The sequence below is a fragment of the Corvus kubaryi genome, unplaced genomic scaffold (assembly GCF_017639235.1).
Source record: "Corvus kubaryi isolate FWS band 111438036 unplaced genomic scaffold, C.kubaryi_AGA036_p1.0 37398, whole genome shotgun sequence".
Lineage (NCBI taxonomy): Eukaryota > Metazoa > Chordata > Aves > Passeriformes > Corvidae > Corvus > Corvus kubaryi.
The window spans coordinates 12,405,077-12,419,927 of record NW_024581137.1 but is presented as its reverse complement, the minus strand read 5'-3'; the positions used below and the strand labels follow the sequence as shown (position 1 = coordinate 12,419,927).

Below are 14,851 nucleotides of genomic sequence, written 5' to 3'. Positions count from 1 at the left end.
TACAATACATTTTTTTCAAGTCTCAAAATATTATGATAACACTACTAAAAGGGAAAGACATTATTACCTCTGGCTTTATAGTTCTGTATGCAACATCAGATATCTCAATGTGGTTCAAAGGATTTATGGAAATAATTTTATAAATTACTGAATGACAGATCAATATTTTCCACTTTATGATTCCATGATCAATTTCAAAAAATAGCAAGTGAAGAGTATGGTGTGGTTTTTAAAGCTGTTTTGCGTATTTTTCAGCACTGTTCCACAGTAAACTGTCTGAAGAACCAAGTGACTTCCACTTACTCAATACTCAACTTCTGTTTCTTTGTTTGTGATCAGAGACTCGTTATCTAATATGGGGACCTAACAATTTTTACCTTTTAATGTGTCTTAGAACTCCATAGTTTCTTCTATTAGCAGGAAATTAGCATCAAACTTTGTTCTGAGAGATCAAAAACTGCCAATGGAATAAAGGAAAGATGTCTTCTTTCTGTCAAATATTTTTGTGTGGTCTAGCAACAAGTTTCAAGTCTTCCACACTGTTCTTCACCTCACAGATATCTTGCAAATACCCAGAGGAGGGGGGAAAGCACACACATACATACAATATATAACTATGATTAAGCTGTGCAATATGTACAGCTGGATAATAGTAGGAGATGACAGGCTGGAGAAGAGCAAGTTAGGGACTGAAGCTGCTTGAGAAAAAGGATCCACATGCCAAATGGAAAGGAAAAAACTAAGCTCGTATTGGCAAGCACACCCACAGAGGACAGGCTGAGGAAGGACAAATGTGAAGAGAGATAATAGGAAAAGGAGCACAGGCTGATCACAATAATCTGCATTCCAGCAGAAGCACACTTTGAGCCCACCCCTGTCAATAAACCTTATTATGAATGAAGCACTTCTCTCCTTTGTCCAAGAAATAAAACAGCAAAATTTGAACCTGAAATCAAATAATGCAAAAGGCTGAGAGAACTCATCAATCAGAAAGGGTTTAGGGTACACAGGGAACATCTTGCTATTCTGCAGGTTCTAACCTCTTGATTAAACATTTCACTCTTGCCTCTGCTGGCAACTGATTCCAAAACTTCCAGCTAGGGATGCTTTGTGTCGTACAGCTCCAAGCTGAGTCTTTGGCTTTGTTTAGTTAACAGTGCCCTGTATGTACAGAGTAGCCTCAGAGGACCAAAAGAAGATAGGAAAATCCTGATGTAACTGACAAATGATTCACTAACACTTTACAGACCAAACCCAAGTTTGCCATGGATTTGAACTAGGAGAGGGCAGAAAATAGACCTGGCTTGGTAAGTAGCTGAGGCTCTGTGAGAGGATGCTCACTTTCTTTTGCTGTCAACCCAGATTATAGAAATTCTCTCAGGAGATGATAAAGTCCCAGATTACCCTGAGCAGGATCTTTAATCAAGATGAAAGAACAGAGCTTCTTTGTAGGTGGGAGCAGGCATCTCTGGCGTAATTTTTTCTCCTCCTTTTACTATTACCCTACGTCAGCTGTGCATGCATAGCAGCCTGGTGATTACCACAACCCTGGTTCTAAATTTGGCAGAAAGAAAAAGGACATGGAAAGCCTACCTTCTCCCTTTGGGACAAGAATGCTTAAGAGAATATATTTAGTGTTGGTGAAAGTGTCAGAAAAGCTGATTCAGAACTAGCTGGCTGGAACCAGGGCATCCAGTATCTATCTTAGATCTATACCATGGCTACAAAGAGGATGAAGTCTGATGTGAGGGGCAGCCATCCCTTCCAGTGGGAGCCAGGTTCAAGCTTGTTTGAAGACAACATGCTAAAGTCAAACTGCAGTGAAAAAGAGCAGATGGCTGAGCCAGGCACTCTGAACTTGTGTCTTCTGCGTAAGTTACTGTTTCAGGAATGGCTCCAAGAGGTAAAAATTTCAGAGCAGAGCTGAACAGTCTTTTAGTATTAACCTCTTTTTTTTACCCCTTGCTATCCAAGTGCTAGGTATGCAGAAAGGTAAGGATATCCCCAGAATCTGCTCCCTGTTCCTGATGTCATGGGGTTTGCTTTTTTCTATTTTTTTTTCTTTTTCTTTGCAAGGAAAGGCAATGTTGATTAAAAAAAAAAAAAAAAAGAAGGAAAATAATAAAATAATAAAACTGACAATCGTGTTTTGCTTGGCCATTCAGTCCAACACAAAGAAAAATACAGAACAGGATATAAAGTGTATGAATTATCAGTTTGCAGCCTGAATGACTTCTTTAGTTCTGCATTTCAAAGGTTTCCTTTTTTTGTAGCTGCCAGTTAGTATGTTTGGAAGAAAGCCCAGATAACAGAAGACGTCAGAAGTGAGGTGAGGTGAAGACAGATGGAATAAATGGGCTGAGAAGGCACAAAAATAAACTTGTCGGAAGTCGCACTGTAGTAGAACTTTTTTTTAAGGGAAAAGATGACTAATTTGTCCAAGACACAAGTGCTAAAAACAAGTCTGTAAAAAAAAAATCTAAACCCAAACAAAAAAACCAACCAATGAACAAAACTCCCCTCAAAAAACCAACAAAAACCACTCACCTCCCAAAAAACCAGAACGACATAGCAGGAAGAACAAATACATTTCTGTAACAGCAGCTGTGAGTGAACAACTTATGCTGTCAGAACCACTGTCCAGATATCACTCAATCTTTCCATTCCTGTGGCTTTTATTTGCTATTTTGCATAGGCACAAACATCCAGACATATTCCTTTTCTATGTATACCTGCTCTTACACTGGTAGATGAATATTAGAGGCTGACCATTGGAACATAATTCAGGTTATGGATGGTCCATGGTATGGACCAAATCATTGAGCAGAACAAAGTAGTTCTGTTCCACTGCTTAGATTAAATCTGAACCAACCAGGGACAAAACAAGACCTACAGACTACAGTGGCTCACGTGACCTGGCCCAAAAGCTAATCCATAGCCTCAAAACACTTTCACACAAAGTCAAAACTACCGGGCAACTGTTGGATGGATGCATTACTGCAAGAATATATACAAAAAAGAAGGGAAATTAGTCTTAAATTATGAAAAATCTGGGGTTTGATGACTGTAGAAAAAAAAGTGTACCTCCACAATGATATTTACTGCCACCCTCCCAGTAAAAATCCAGCAGTTGTAGAAGAGCTGTAATATGCATGGATGTGACAAAGCTTGGCTGAAGCCATGGCATGGGAAAAGTAATGACATTTATGAAGAAGGGGCATGAATATACTCACCCTACTTCTCTCAACTGCAAATGAAAATGAGAAAACAATATTACATAGCCAGCCCCGTGGAGCTCCACTTCACTCAGTGGAGCAACCATTTCTGACTGTAGGCACAGCATAAGAGGTGAGGACAGAGCACTACTGTGCTTGAAACTGTGACTGGGGAAAGTCCCTGGAAAACTTCCTCTGGGGTGGAAACCATAGACCTAATTTGACATCATTCCCTCCTCTTATGCACACACTACATCTGCATGAGGTGGGTGGAAACAACTAGAATAATATTTTTATACCATTTTGCACAAGTAAGAAGCTAGATAACAGAAAACCTAAGTGAAAATGAGCCAAAGTATGAGTGCTTAAAAACTTGGGAGCTAAAGAGGTTTTAGCTGGCACAGGGGGCTTTCTGCTGGGTGAAAAGGCACAGTTGCCTGGCTAACAACAAGCAGAGTCAGAGGAACCAGATTTGACAGGAATAATTCAGGTGTTTAAACATAGGCAGGTAGTGCTTTCAAGATTTGCTAAGGCATCCAAGCCACCTGCAGCGTTCTGGAAGGGACGGCACAGAAAATACAGACAATCCACCCACCCATCTGAAGCAGAAGCTGAAGGCTGGACTAACCTCAGCAACATCTGAAATGGCACTAGATAACAGGCATTTAGGCACCAGAGTCCCTGGTATTTCTCCCTAAATTCAGGACGCCTTCTCTTCTCTGAACCTGAACATCAGAGATCATTGCGACGCTGTATTTCCCCCCCCCCCTAGCCCTGGCCACCCCCTCAGGCTCTCCCTATTGGTTCCTGTACCCCAACTCCGCCCATGTATCGCCCTGGCCCCTGAGAAAACCCCTCTGCGATGGGATCACCAGGTCTCTCTGCCTCAGGGAACCGCCTGGAGAAGAGGTAACAATGAAAGTCCTCTTGGGCTGCCATGAGGGTCCCTTCTCTGCCTCCTTTACTGTTACCGTGCTGCAGAGCCCAGCTAGCCAGAGCAAGAGTGCGGGGCCATCTGGAAAGGCCTACAGGAGGGCAGAATGGCTGCCCTGCCCTAAGCAGCCCCACTGAGCTCTCTGGCAGGGTTGAGGCTTGCTAAACTAAACCTAGCACTGCAACAGATGATATCTCATGACTGGTTGCTGACATTCACAGACTGACAACTAGCTGAGAATGAAAGATCAGCTGGGAGTTTGACTTGTTGGAGAACTATGACAGAGCCCTACTTAACCATGGATGTGTGGCTAGGTCATAGAGCACGTATATATTTCTGGCTGTTGGTAGGGGACTTTCAAGAGTCCAGGAAGTTCTTCTAGACCAACAGTAGGCAGCAGGAATGGGGAAGAAGGCAGCTCTGTGGGGTGAGCAGGGAAGGGATGGGAGAGAGGACGGCTGCGCACAGCCCATCACCGAGCATGTGACTTTGACTGATACTTCAGCAGGGAAGTACCCATATCCAGGCATTAGCATGAACTTTGTTTACAGCCTTATAAACCAGCATGATGTATTTCCACATCTCAGAGATGAAGCTCCTCAGGGGAAAATCTGGAACTTTATTACCATGCAAATCCAGTTGGGATGCTGCTCTCTTACTTCCCCATCCCCCCATCCTTCCTTTCTCTGCCTAAAAATGACTTGGGCGTGCAACCATACTTTTCCGTATTTCCTCGTGAAGTATCCCAGAAGCATTATTGGACTTGTACAGATGGGTATACTCACTTAACTCTCTCCTTAATAGTTAAAAATCCACACCCTGAACGTGCCTATCACATACTTGGCTCCTGCTCTTGAAATTATCACCTTTTTCACTGACTTTTTTGAATGGTATGTGTAATTATGATGGATTTATTTATCTGTTTATTTTTAGCAGGCTAATTCTTCACAACAACTCAAAAGATAAATTCAGACTCAAGATTAAAAAAATTCATGTGTTGGGTTCTTCCTCTGCATCCTTTATGCCTTTGGCAGTTTTTTCTTCAGCAGAAATGCCTCATTACTGCATTTGGCATCCCATAGTCAACACCACAGTATGCTAAGTTCCATGTTCTGGTAATTGCTGTTAATTGTTCAATTTTTTCGTTCGCAACCACTATGGGAGCCTTTTTATAGTAGAGGAGATGTAAATACCATGTAAAAAGATCAAAAGGTGCGTCAGAAACTTATCTAAATCACAGTAGCTCCAGATAAAGTCTGCCCCATTGCTATAAATAGATTACCACAAGTAATGTAGGGAAAGGGGTAATTGTGAAAGGAACCTTGCATCCTACTAAAAATTCGGTATATACCAAACTCACCCAAGATTTTTTCAATAGTTAAAAGGCTTGCATATAGCTATGAGGACAAGGAAACCATTCTATGGTATTTAGACAGGAACAAAAGAAAACGCAGGGCATTTCAAAAGTTTTGCTGTTGCCTTCCTCCTCTACTGTTGTGCAAATTTCACTATCTTTATATATATTGTTTCAGCTACAACACATACAATACCCACAGCTTTAATCCTAAAGGCATTTTCAGCTTGAATTTCTTACATAAGGATCGTAAATCTAGAATGGGAAGCCTGAAATCGTTAAAGTCACATATTTATAAAATCATATTCAATTAGGTTAAAAAAGTGCAATTTCTGTCATCATGTCATAAAAAGATGTGTTTTTCTCTCAGATCTACTATAAAGAAAAGCTCCCTATATTGTTACAGATAGAGGCTGTTTTCAATCAGTTACAAGAAGCAATCCAATTACTGGATGGTTTAGTGCAGTAACTGACTCCAGACTAATTTAATTTCTTTAGGTCTCTAAAGATCAATTGATCTGATTTGTTTCCCTCCCCAAAGGCTGTTTAGGAAAAAGCAGGCTTAAATACCTGGAAATGAAATACAAAGCTCTGTACGCTTTCACACTACTTAGGTCATTTAGAAAAGCTGGAACTCAGGATAAATGAGTGCTGCCTTGGCCCCAGCATCACGGGATGCTTTACGGGAGGCCATTAGGATCACCACGCCACACTGTAGATTACACATGCACGTGCTGCGTGCACACCTGCTTAGGGAGCAGTGCAGGGAAAGTATTTTCACAGCTCCTAGATAACTACTCAATTTTCAAGAGCTGTGCAAGAGTCCATTTGGCCTTCGTAGTCTTCCCTAGCAAATAAGTATTTTTCTCCAGCAGTGATCTTATAGTTTACAACTAGACTGAGCAAGAGTCATGCTGTACTATTCAACATTCATCTATTTGCAATTCATGTCGCAATGGACATCAAGAAAGAAATTCCTCCTGTTGTCATATCTCACTTTGCTATTTCCTTTGCTTTTTTTCAGATTTCTTTAAGCGATTTTTCTGGTGCTAAGATGAAATATATAGAACCAGTAGGCACTTAGAGAATGGTGTCCTCATCTGCCTGAATATTTTAATGCCAGAACCAAATAAACCCCTTCATATTTCTGGACCATTTGTATAACTTTGGCAGTTCCCAAACGGTCTCTTACCAGCCCACTTGCATGTTACACTTTTACTATCTCGTGACTTGATGTGTTGTGCAGCAGGTTTTGTATTTTTAAACACTATTGTAATAGCAATCAGGACTAAGCTTTCTAATTTAAGTCAAAATCAGACCTGACCCAAACTTGGGCTCTCAAATCCAGAGTTTTAATGTAAGTTTAATAGTTTTCACATTCTGTTTCTTGTATTTATTGTAGGCTTCACATTTGTCTGCCTTATCTTTCATGGCAACATTTGTGCCTGGGCTTGGCTGCCTGTCTCAGGCTCTATTCTTACACTTATCAATAAACAAAAGGGCACTGCAGCTTATGCTCAGCATTTCTGACTCCATGCCATGTGCTGTTATAATAAGATGTCCTCCGGAAAAATTCCCTTCATATCCAGCACCACGATAGTCGGTTCATCCGCACAGCGGTAACTAAGTTTTTCTCCCAGCTTATCTGTTCAGACTCTTTCCGCCCTTGCAAAGCTGTGTTGTTAGATGTCTCCTGTCTGTAAAACAAGGAAACCTCTTCCAACAGGTCCTCCCTTGATTACTTATTGCATACAAACCTGAGCTTTGGATGTTGTTTACCTCACTATTCTGTTAATACAGTCGACTATGCTATTTTTGTTAAATTTGTCCTTTTTTTCTGTTTGTTTTCATTTTCAATGAAGGCTTTCACTTAAGAAACAATTTTCAACAACTTTGCTAGTGTGCACTGCAGCCTACAAGCTTTCTTTCCCCAAATTACTGGTTTTTTACCCCTTTACTCAACAGATCACTAATGATCCAGTCACTAGTAAGGTGTAAAGGATACCACTATTTCCCATCCATGGGCCTGCTTAGATAGATGTACTTTTGAGCTGCTGTGAAGGCTTTCTCTAGCTCTGTGGCTATGACTCCATTGAGCCGTTTGTCCTCTGTATGCACCTGTGAAAAATGATTCACAGATGCATCTGGATATCCCCACATAGGAGCCTGGAGAGGCTTGGCCTCTCCAAACTTTCTTTCATTATTGTGTAGGAAAATGCTCATTGGAAAAATTGGATGTGCTATATCCATCTCCATCGAGTTCTCTTCCAGCTTAAAGGACAAAGGCAGCTTAATTTGCTTCATTTGCCAAGATATTTGACACGATATGATAAAAATGTGGCGTGCTGGAAAGCTACCAAGAGATTGAAGTTTATTTCCTAACTCAGCTGTGGGTTAATGCTTCTGTCCCTATGGCACAGTTGCTTCTAACGAGCTGTACACACACAAAACAGTTTCCAGATAAAGCTTTCCCCTGATGCAGCTTGTAATACAACTTTGGTGAAACAAAAATGGCATCTTTGTTGTTAGAGTGGGAGTTATGGGAGTCATCCTGATGGCAGTAATTGCCAATTCAGCGTCTGGGACTGCTGAAGTAAATTTTGGGAGCTATCATCTCTCTTTTCCACTATGTTGAGCAGTGGGGAGCTGTAAAGACATTTTTCACAGGACCACTACCCTTGTTTCCCATTGGCCCAATTCACAGCCCTCAACAGGATTAAATGGCATGATAAGAAAAAAGCTTTTCATTCTGAAGTTGTAAAACTGACCCTCTTCCCCCTTCAAGAAACCCCCTGAGGAAGACAAATATATCGGCCCCAACTGGAACAGATGTCAAAACTCAAAACAGCTCTTTCTTCATAAAGTTTATAAGAATTTTTAAAGGATGTGGAGGAGTCTTACTATATGCAGTAAGATAACGTTAAAATGCACAGGTTCTCAGGAGTTGAAAGGATGCTTTTCCTACAAACTCTCTCTTCTCTTTATCTTATCTGCATGGAAAGTAAACAGAAAGTCCCCATTACCTCTCAATATCAGTGAGTCTGGAAGAGTCACGGAATCCTTTAGCAAAAGGGTTGCTGTCAATTTTCAACTTGGTTATCTGGAAACACAGAAAAGAGCAACATTACACAAATATAGTGTTAAGGTACTGCAGTGTACAAAGTGTTAACCAATCCATCCACTGTGACCTCACTGCTAATTTTATCCGTGTGCCCCGTGCGTGTACATGTATGCTGCTCTTGAGACACTGCAAAGCTGAGGAGGCAAACCAGGGTGTACTGCACATATGGCAGTGGAAAGACCAAAGGGCACAGCAGGCTCAGCCTTCCTGTAGCCTGGAGCAGGAGGAACCCACCCACGTACAGTATTACAGCTTCCAAATACTTTAACAGCATCAATCAGGTTGTCTCTTCCACAAGCAGTACAAATCACCCTGCTAACAGCTGAGCCTGCTTGATGGAGCCGCGCATCAACCAGTACAAGCCCAAATGACCTGAAGCCATGGCTTCAGTTCAGCACCGCCTTTTCTTTTACTGGGATGGAAATGTTCTCAGCCAGGCCTACCAGCCACCGCACAGGGGCAGTTTAACTGGTTTTGTATGAAAAGAGGCTGAGGAAGGAAGGAAAAATGTGGGGAGAACTCAGATTTAAACTGACAGGGCCTGCATTGAAGGAGTAACCCCACTGAAACTATCACAGTCTTGAAAAAACACAGATCATGAATAAAAACTTTCCTCCCTTCTTCAAAGGTAGCTATAAACCTGCCCAGTGATTCAGTCAGCCTTTCCATTTTGACAGAGAACCCATTGACCAGGAATCCCTCCTGCCCCAAAGCATCTGAGTTCCCCTTAACTTTGCGGTGAAACTTTTCAGGCATATGGTGGTGACTTTCAATATGTTTTTTTGAGGACCAAGAAAAGAAATGCACCATTGTCCTTGTGAAATTTTCTATCTATCCAACCAGTTTCGATTTGGTGAATAAAACCTGAGACATCATTGTAATATTTGGATTTTCCAGCCGTACTTCTTCCAAGAGCTAAAAATAAAATTTTAAGTGGAAGTTAGACCTTGATGAGAGGCAACACAGGACCCATCCTACAAGGCAGTGAATGCCACCAACTCTAGCTTAAACCCACGAAAACCAACAGCTCTCAACATTTCATATCAAGGGGCTTTGTCAGCCTGACTTCCCTCAAAAAAAAAAAGCCTGTATCGAAGAGGCCACAACCTCATTTTTAATAACTGGGCCTCAAGACTCAGGGAAAAAAAAAAAAGGGATCTTTTCCAAATCCTCAAACAATGAAACACTCTCACCAAACAAATATATTTCAAAATGGGGTCGCTTCTCCCCCGAAATAAAAAAGAAATGAAAAATAAAGAGGACAACTGGACCCAACTTTTAATTCTGAGAAAGAGGTCTTCTGTGAGGAAAACACAGAGAGGAAGGGACATGCTGACAAAGGCAAATTCTGAGTTTTAAAGTAACACTCTTCCAGTGGTCAAACACCATGGACCTGAGTGCTGGTCGAGGATTTGAAGCTGTCTCATGGCTCAGATACAACTGGTGGAAACAACCCTGAAGCCTTGCTACAAGGACCTTGAAACAATTCAGAAAGTTAGTTACAGACTCATTCTACTTCCAAGATATCCATAAGCCCTCAGCTCATGGTGATGTTGCAGCGTGGCGAGTCAGTGCCTCACGTCCACTGAACATTTTTATGGCAGCGTTTTGAAAACCACCTTTAAAAATACAAGCTCTAACTAGTTCCATTGACTGAGATCACCGACACACCAAGCCAACTGCACTACAGAACAATAAGGATGTCTATTCATCTCTTGAGCATATTTTCACCAATCAAACTTCCATCTTCCCGATATTAAAGTTTTGGTATGACATCACAGGAGAAACTTTTTGTATCCACCAAAGCCAGATGAGACTCACAATCATTTATGGCCATATTTTTCCTCAGAGACTGTCTCACAAACAATCAGAGAACATCTGCTAGAAAGCATTTTAAAATGAAATCTGACCTACAATTCAACTCTGTGGCAGTGGTTTGACTGTTTAAATAAATGAATGCCCTTTAAATCTTAAATTATGAGATAGTTTGTTGAAAGTGTAATGTATTTAGCTTTTATCTAATAACCTCCAGAAATGTAATCAATCCCTCCTTAAAACAGTTCTGAAAGAAATGGCAAAAATGAAAAAAGGCTCCATTTTCATTAGTCATAAATAAAATGACAACATCAACCTCTAGGGGTTCCGGAGATGTTCCATTGAGAAATTTCCAGGACTCAATGTATGTGCTTTGGGAAGGTTGGTTTAGAAACATCTCTAGTGTAAATATCATCGGTAGACGCAAATTCATCCTACAGAAATAAATTCCGGGTTTAGCTGGTTTTGTGCCTGTTACTGTTTTGCTGGTTTTTAAAGAAAGTTACATGGAAAAATCTAACTGCCTGTCCAAACATTATTTTCTTGAGATTGCCAGGTGCTGAGTGTGTTTTCTACGGCATTCAGATACAAATCTGAGTCTAAATCAATACATTAAAGCCTTAAAGCAGGATATGGGGTCCGTCATAAGGACTGACTTAATACTACTAATATTATCTTCAGAGCTTCCTTGGTCCCCTATGCAGTAGTTTAGTTTTATTCATAACATTTCAAATTTAATTACTTTTGCTTCATATTAAGAAATGCTGACTTCTTTAAACAATCCAGCAGGTTCATTGACTCTGTGATGCTACCTGCCCACATATTTGGACGGGGCCTATATTTTTCTTAACTTGAGGGAACTAAGGAGTGAAATAGGTGGGTTTTTTGAAGTACCATAGTCAGTAAGCCCTTAAAGCATGCTCTGAATCACACTGAAGGAAACTACATATTTCCACTGACTTAAATATTAAAGCCCAATCCACCATCAAGCAGAGCCTCTGTTCTCTGATTGTTTATAGACTTCCTAAAATTACTCATTAGCAATCCATTGTTATGATCTCCTCCATTTTGTATATATTATTCCCTGGCATGCAAATTGAAATTCAAACATCTGGATGTAATCTGGGCAGCCTCTGAAAAGCGTATCTCTGAGTGGTTTTCCTTACGTTTGAGCCTTACAGCTTAATTAGTCGACTTTTTAAGCCCATGAAATTATCATGTGCAAACCAGAATCTCTCTCAGCTCATAGCTTGTGGCATAAAAGATCTCTGCAAATAAGAACAGTTCTTTAATGAGCTATAATTAGAAAATGACTAAATGTTAATATGCAAGCAGCTTTGTATAGACAGAAGGGAAGACAAAAGAAAGCCTCTTACTTGTCATTTTTACTCTCATGAATAACTCTTACGGCTCTTTGAAGTCTGTAGTACTACTGTATATTCAGGAATTACTCATGAATGTGAGTAAGATTGGCATGGAAAGGTAGGTTATGGCTGACATTTTCCTGGTTTACATGGGGCAGAAGGGAGTTTTCAGCAGGGTAGGGTCTAGTTTCATCCATGGAAATTAGCTGCTCTACTCACCAATTGATTCTGGTAGGCAGTAACGGCAGTAAAAACTGTCTCTGGAAAGATGAATGTCCTGAACTCTTCTGATTTCAGATTGAGCAAAGAAGCCGTGTGATCCTTCTTCTTAATGATGTGGACCCTTGGCTGGTACTTGTGCATGGAGTTCAAAATGATCTGCGAGAAAGAATGACACAGCACTGTCCTGAGAGGAGGGTTGACAGAGCCCTCAAAGCTATAAAACCATAGGGGGAAAAAAGAGATCTAATTAACACTGCAGGGGAAGTGTCTGAAATCTAACCAGCCAGGGGCTGGTTTTCAGAGTAAACTCTCCAGCTCCTTTGGGCAGTTCCAGGAAATGAAGGTGGAAAAGCAGGCATCCCAGGAGCTAGACTCCTCTCACTCCTACGCCACTGGTGAGCATGCATATCTTGAAGCATAAATACCTGTTCCTACAGGTGAGGTGTTTTACATACAGAATTAGTCACTACCAGAGTGTGCCCCAGTTGGCAGGTGCGAACTGAAAGCTAATGGCCAACACTCCCCATTTGCAAAAATGCGCAGGTGCACAATGAAAACAGTCACAAATCCCTCCAAAAAAAATGACGGAAAAAATTAGACCCATCCAAAAACCTACCAGCAGCAGCAGCACAAACCATCTGACCAAAAGTAAAACTCCACGTAGCCTTCTACTGTGGCAAACTCTTAAAACAAGCTACTTCATAGATGCTCTTCACCGCAGACTACCAAAAATGAGAGCAAGGAGGGAAACCAGTACGGAACCCCCAAATGACTGGGTTTTGCTATTCTATCCTCATTAATAATTGTTTACGAGCTCCCAAAACAATTCTAAACCCAAGCTACCAACCAACCAATTTCAATGTTCACTGGAGTCAAACCAAGAGTTCCCCTTGCTTCAGTTACCACTGGCTGGAGGCCTGTTTGGCTGCCTCTAACCACAGTATTACAATATAAGAATTAAATACAGAGCTCAGCTCACACCAGCCCTTGTTTTGGATATAATCACAGTCACAAGACAAAATTGGCAATGGTGTGGGTGGTTCTATTTTGCAGGGGCCATAATGACATTACAGTCAGCTCCGTACATCTGGAACAGCTAATGTGCATTCCTCAGGAAGCGTTAACTTCAGCTGAAACATAGCAGGAGCAGTGCAGTATTTCATGCTAAGTCAATGAGAAAGGTTGCACATTGCATTGGAGTGGAGAGCTCAGAGACAGCTCTATCATATCTACAATTTCCATCAGCGTTTTTCTTTGCTGCTCCTTTGGGGCCAAATATTGCCAAGACTCACACTGGGACTTTGGGGGGAGGCACACAGCAGCAAGAAAGACATTACAGTGACAGTGAACCATCATGTTGGAAGTGTTGCATGTCCGCTTTAACCAGCTCAGGTCCTTTTTCAAAGCACTTCACCATTTTATACAGCAATACACACAACGGCCATGGACCTTGCCTTTAATACCCTTAGCACTTTACCTTCTCTTTGTAAAACTTTGTCTTGTCATCCTAGTAATTTGGAGTGCTCTAAGCAGATGGAAAAGACATTTTAAAGCAGGGTGTGTGGATGGTGATGAGCTTACTGAGAAGTTGGCCCACAGACCTCGGTGCTTTCCATTGCCTTTCACGGCCATGATATCCACACCAAGGCATTACATCTGAGCAGCAGTCAAGCGGAAGGAGGAAGAAGTTGTGACAGAGCAGCTCCCACACATGCCCTTTCCTTTCACTCCTCTTGAATGCAAATTGTGATAAAGAAACTACATTTCTCAAACAAGAGCACGTAATCCCTTATGAAAGTTTTCCAAAAAATGAAGTGTACATAGATAACATCCCCTTCCATGGTACTCTATATTTCTCATTCCCACCAGAGGCAAGTCTGGTCATTCATGTACCAAACAAGTACTGAATGTAGCCAGGAGGTCACAGAAGACCCATGGCCAAGGTAAAAGTAAATGTCACCATTTCCTTCATGTGAGGGTCTGTACCTGTAGTACTCCACCTGCACCCCCGCACAAGCTGCTGGTAACACACAAAGACACTCCTTAATATCCATGCAACATCTCGTGTTAGGACTATATAAAAATATCCTAAAGGAGTTAGATCCACAGGGTGTACCTCACAGAGTAGCCTCCAAGAGTGGCCTCAAAGTCCAAGCAGTCCCCTCCTGCATGGTGTAGCTATCAGAAAATCCATCATGCCAGCTCTGTGACAGTCCTGCTGGCATGTCCCAAGAGATACATCAGGTGCCCCTATACTCATGGCAGCCCCCCTGCACACACTTGCTGGCAGCCACAGGCCCCCAGCCACCCCATCCACCTTTGTGCTGACAGCTTGCAGCAGGGAAGATGACCAGGATCCCTCCTTACAGGATCCTGATTGCTGTAAGGTCAGGCAGGTTTGTAGGCATCTGGCTCCCACTGGCTACAGACCAGTCACCAGAGGCAATCTGTATGCCAGCTGCAAAATTCCAAGGTGGTTTTGAATTCAGGAACTGTGCTGTGAATGCCACTTCCATATTCACCAAATAAGAGCATTACCACGTAAAGTTTTCTTTCTGAAAACACGAAGGTTCCTAACTTCTGCCTGGTTGACTCTAAAAAACCTTGGGCATAACTCCTTGCAGCTATTCCAAACCCCCTGCTTTCACAGTTATTTATTAAACATGTTCACAGCTTTGTGTTTGCTTTTGCAAACATCCATGTGTTTGAGTTTTGCTATTGTAAATGCCAAAAAACCAATTACAATAATGTATACACTCACAGCTCACCTCACCATAAACCAGAAATTATGTCGCTCCAATGAAGGGCAACAAAAAGTCCTAAAGA

The 14,851-nt window shown here is 41.6% G+C and overlaps 1 protein-coding gene across 2 annotated transcripts in view; it reads right to left on the bottom strand.

Moving 5' to 3' along the window:
* TBX20 (T-box transcription factor 20) overlaps positions 1 to 14,851 on the bottom strand; it is a 42,270-nt gene that overhangs the window by 13,065 nt on the left and 14,354 nt on the right. For both annotated transcript variants that reach the window (XM_042043930.1, XM_042043929.1), the window contains exons 5-6: positions 12,023 to 12,181; positions 8,527 to 8,603 (exon numbers count right to left, since the gene is read on the bottom strand). In XM_042043930.1, the coding sequence (XP_041899864.1) occupies positions 8,527 to 8,603; positions 12,023 to 12,181 (236 nt within the window). The remainder of the gene's footprint in view (positions 1 to 8,526; positions 8,604 to 12,022; positions 12,182 to 14,851) is intronic.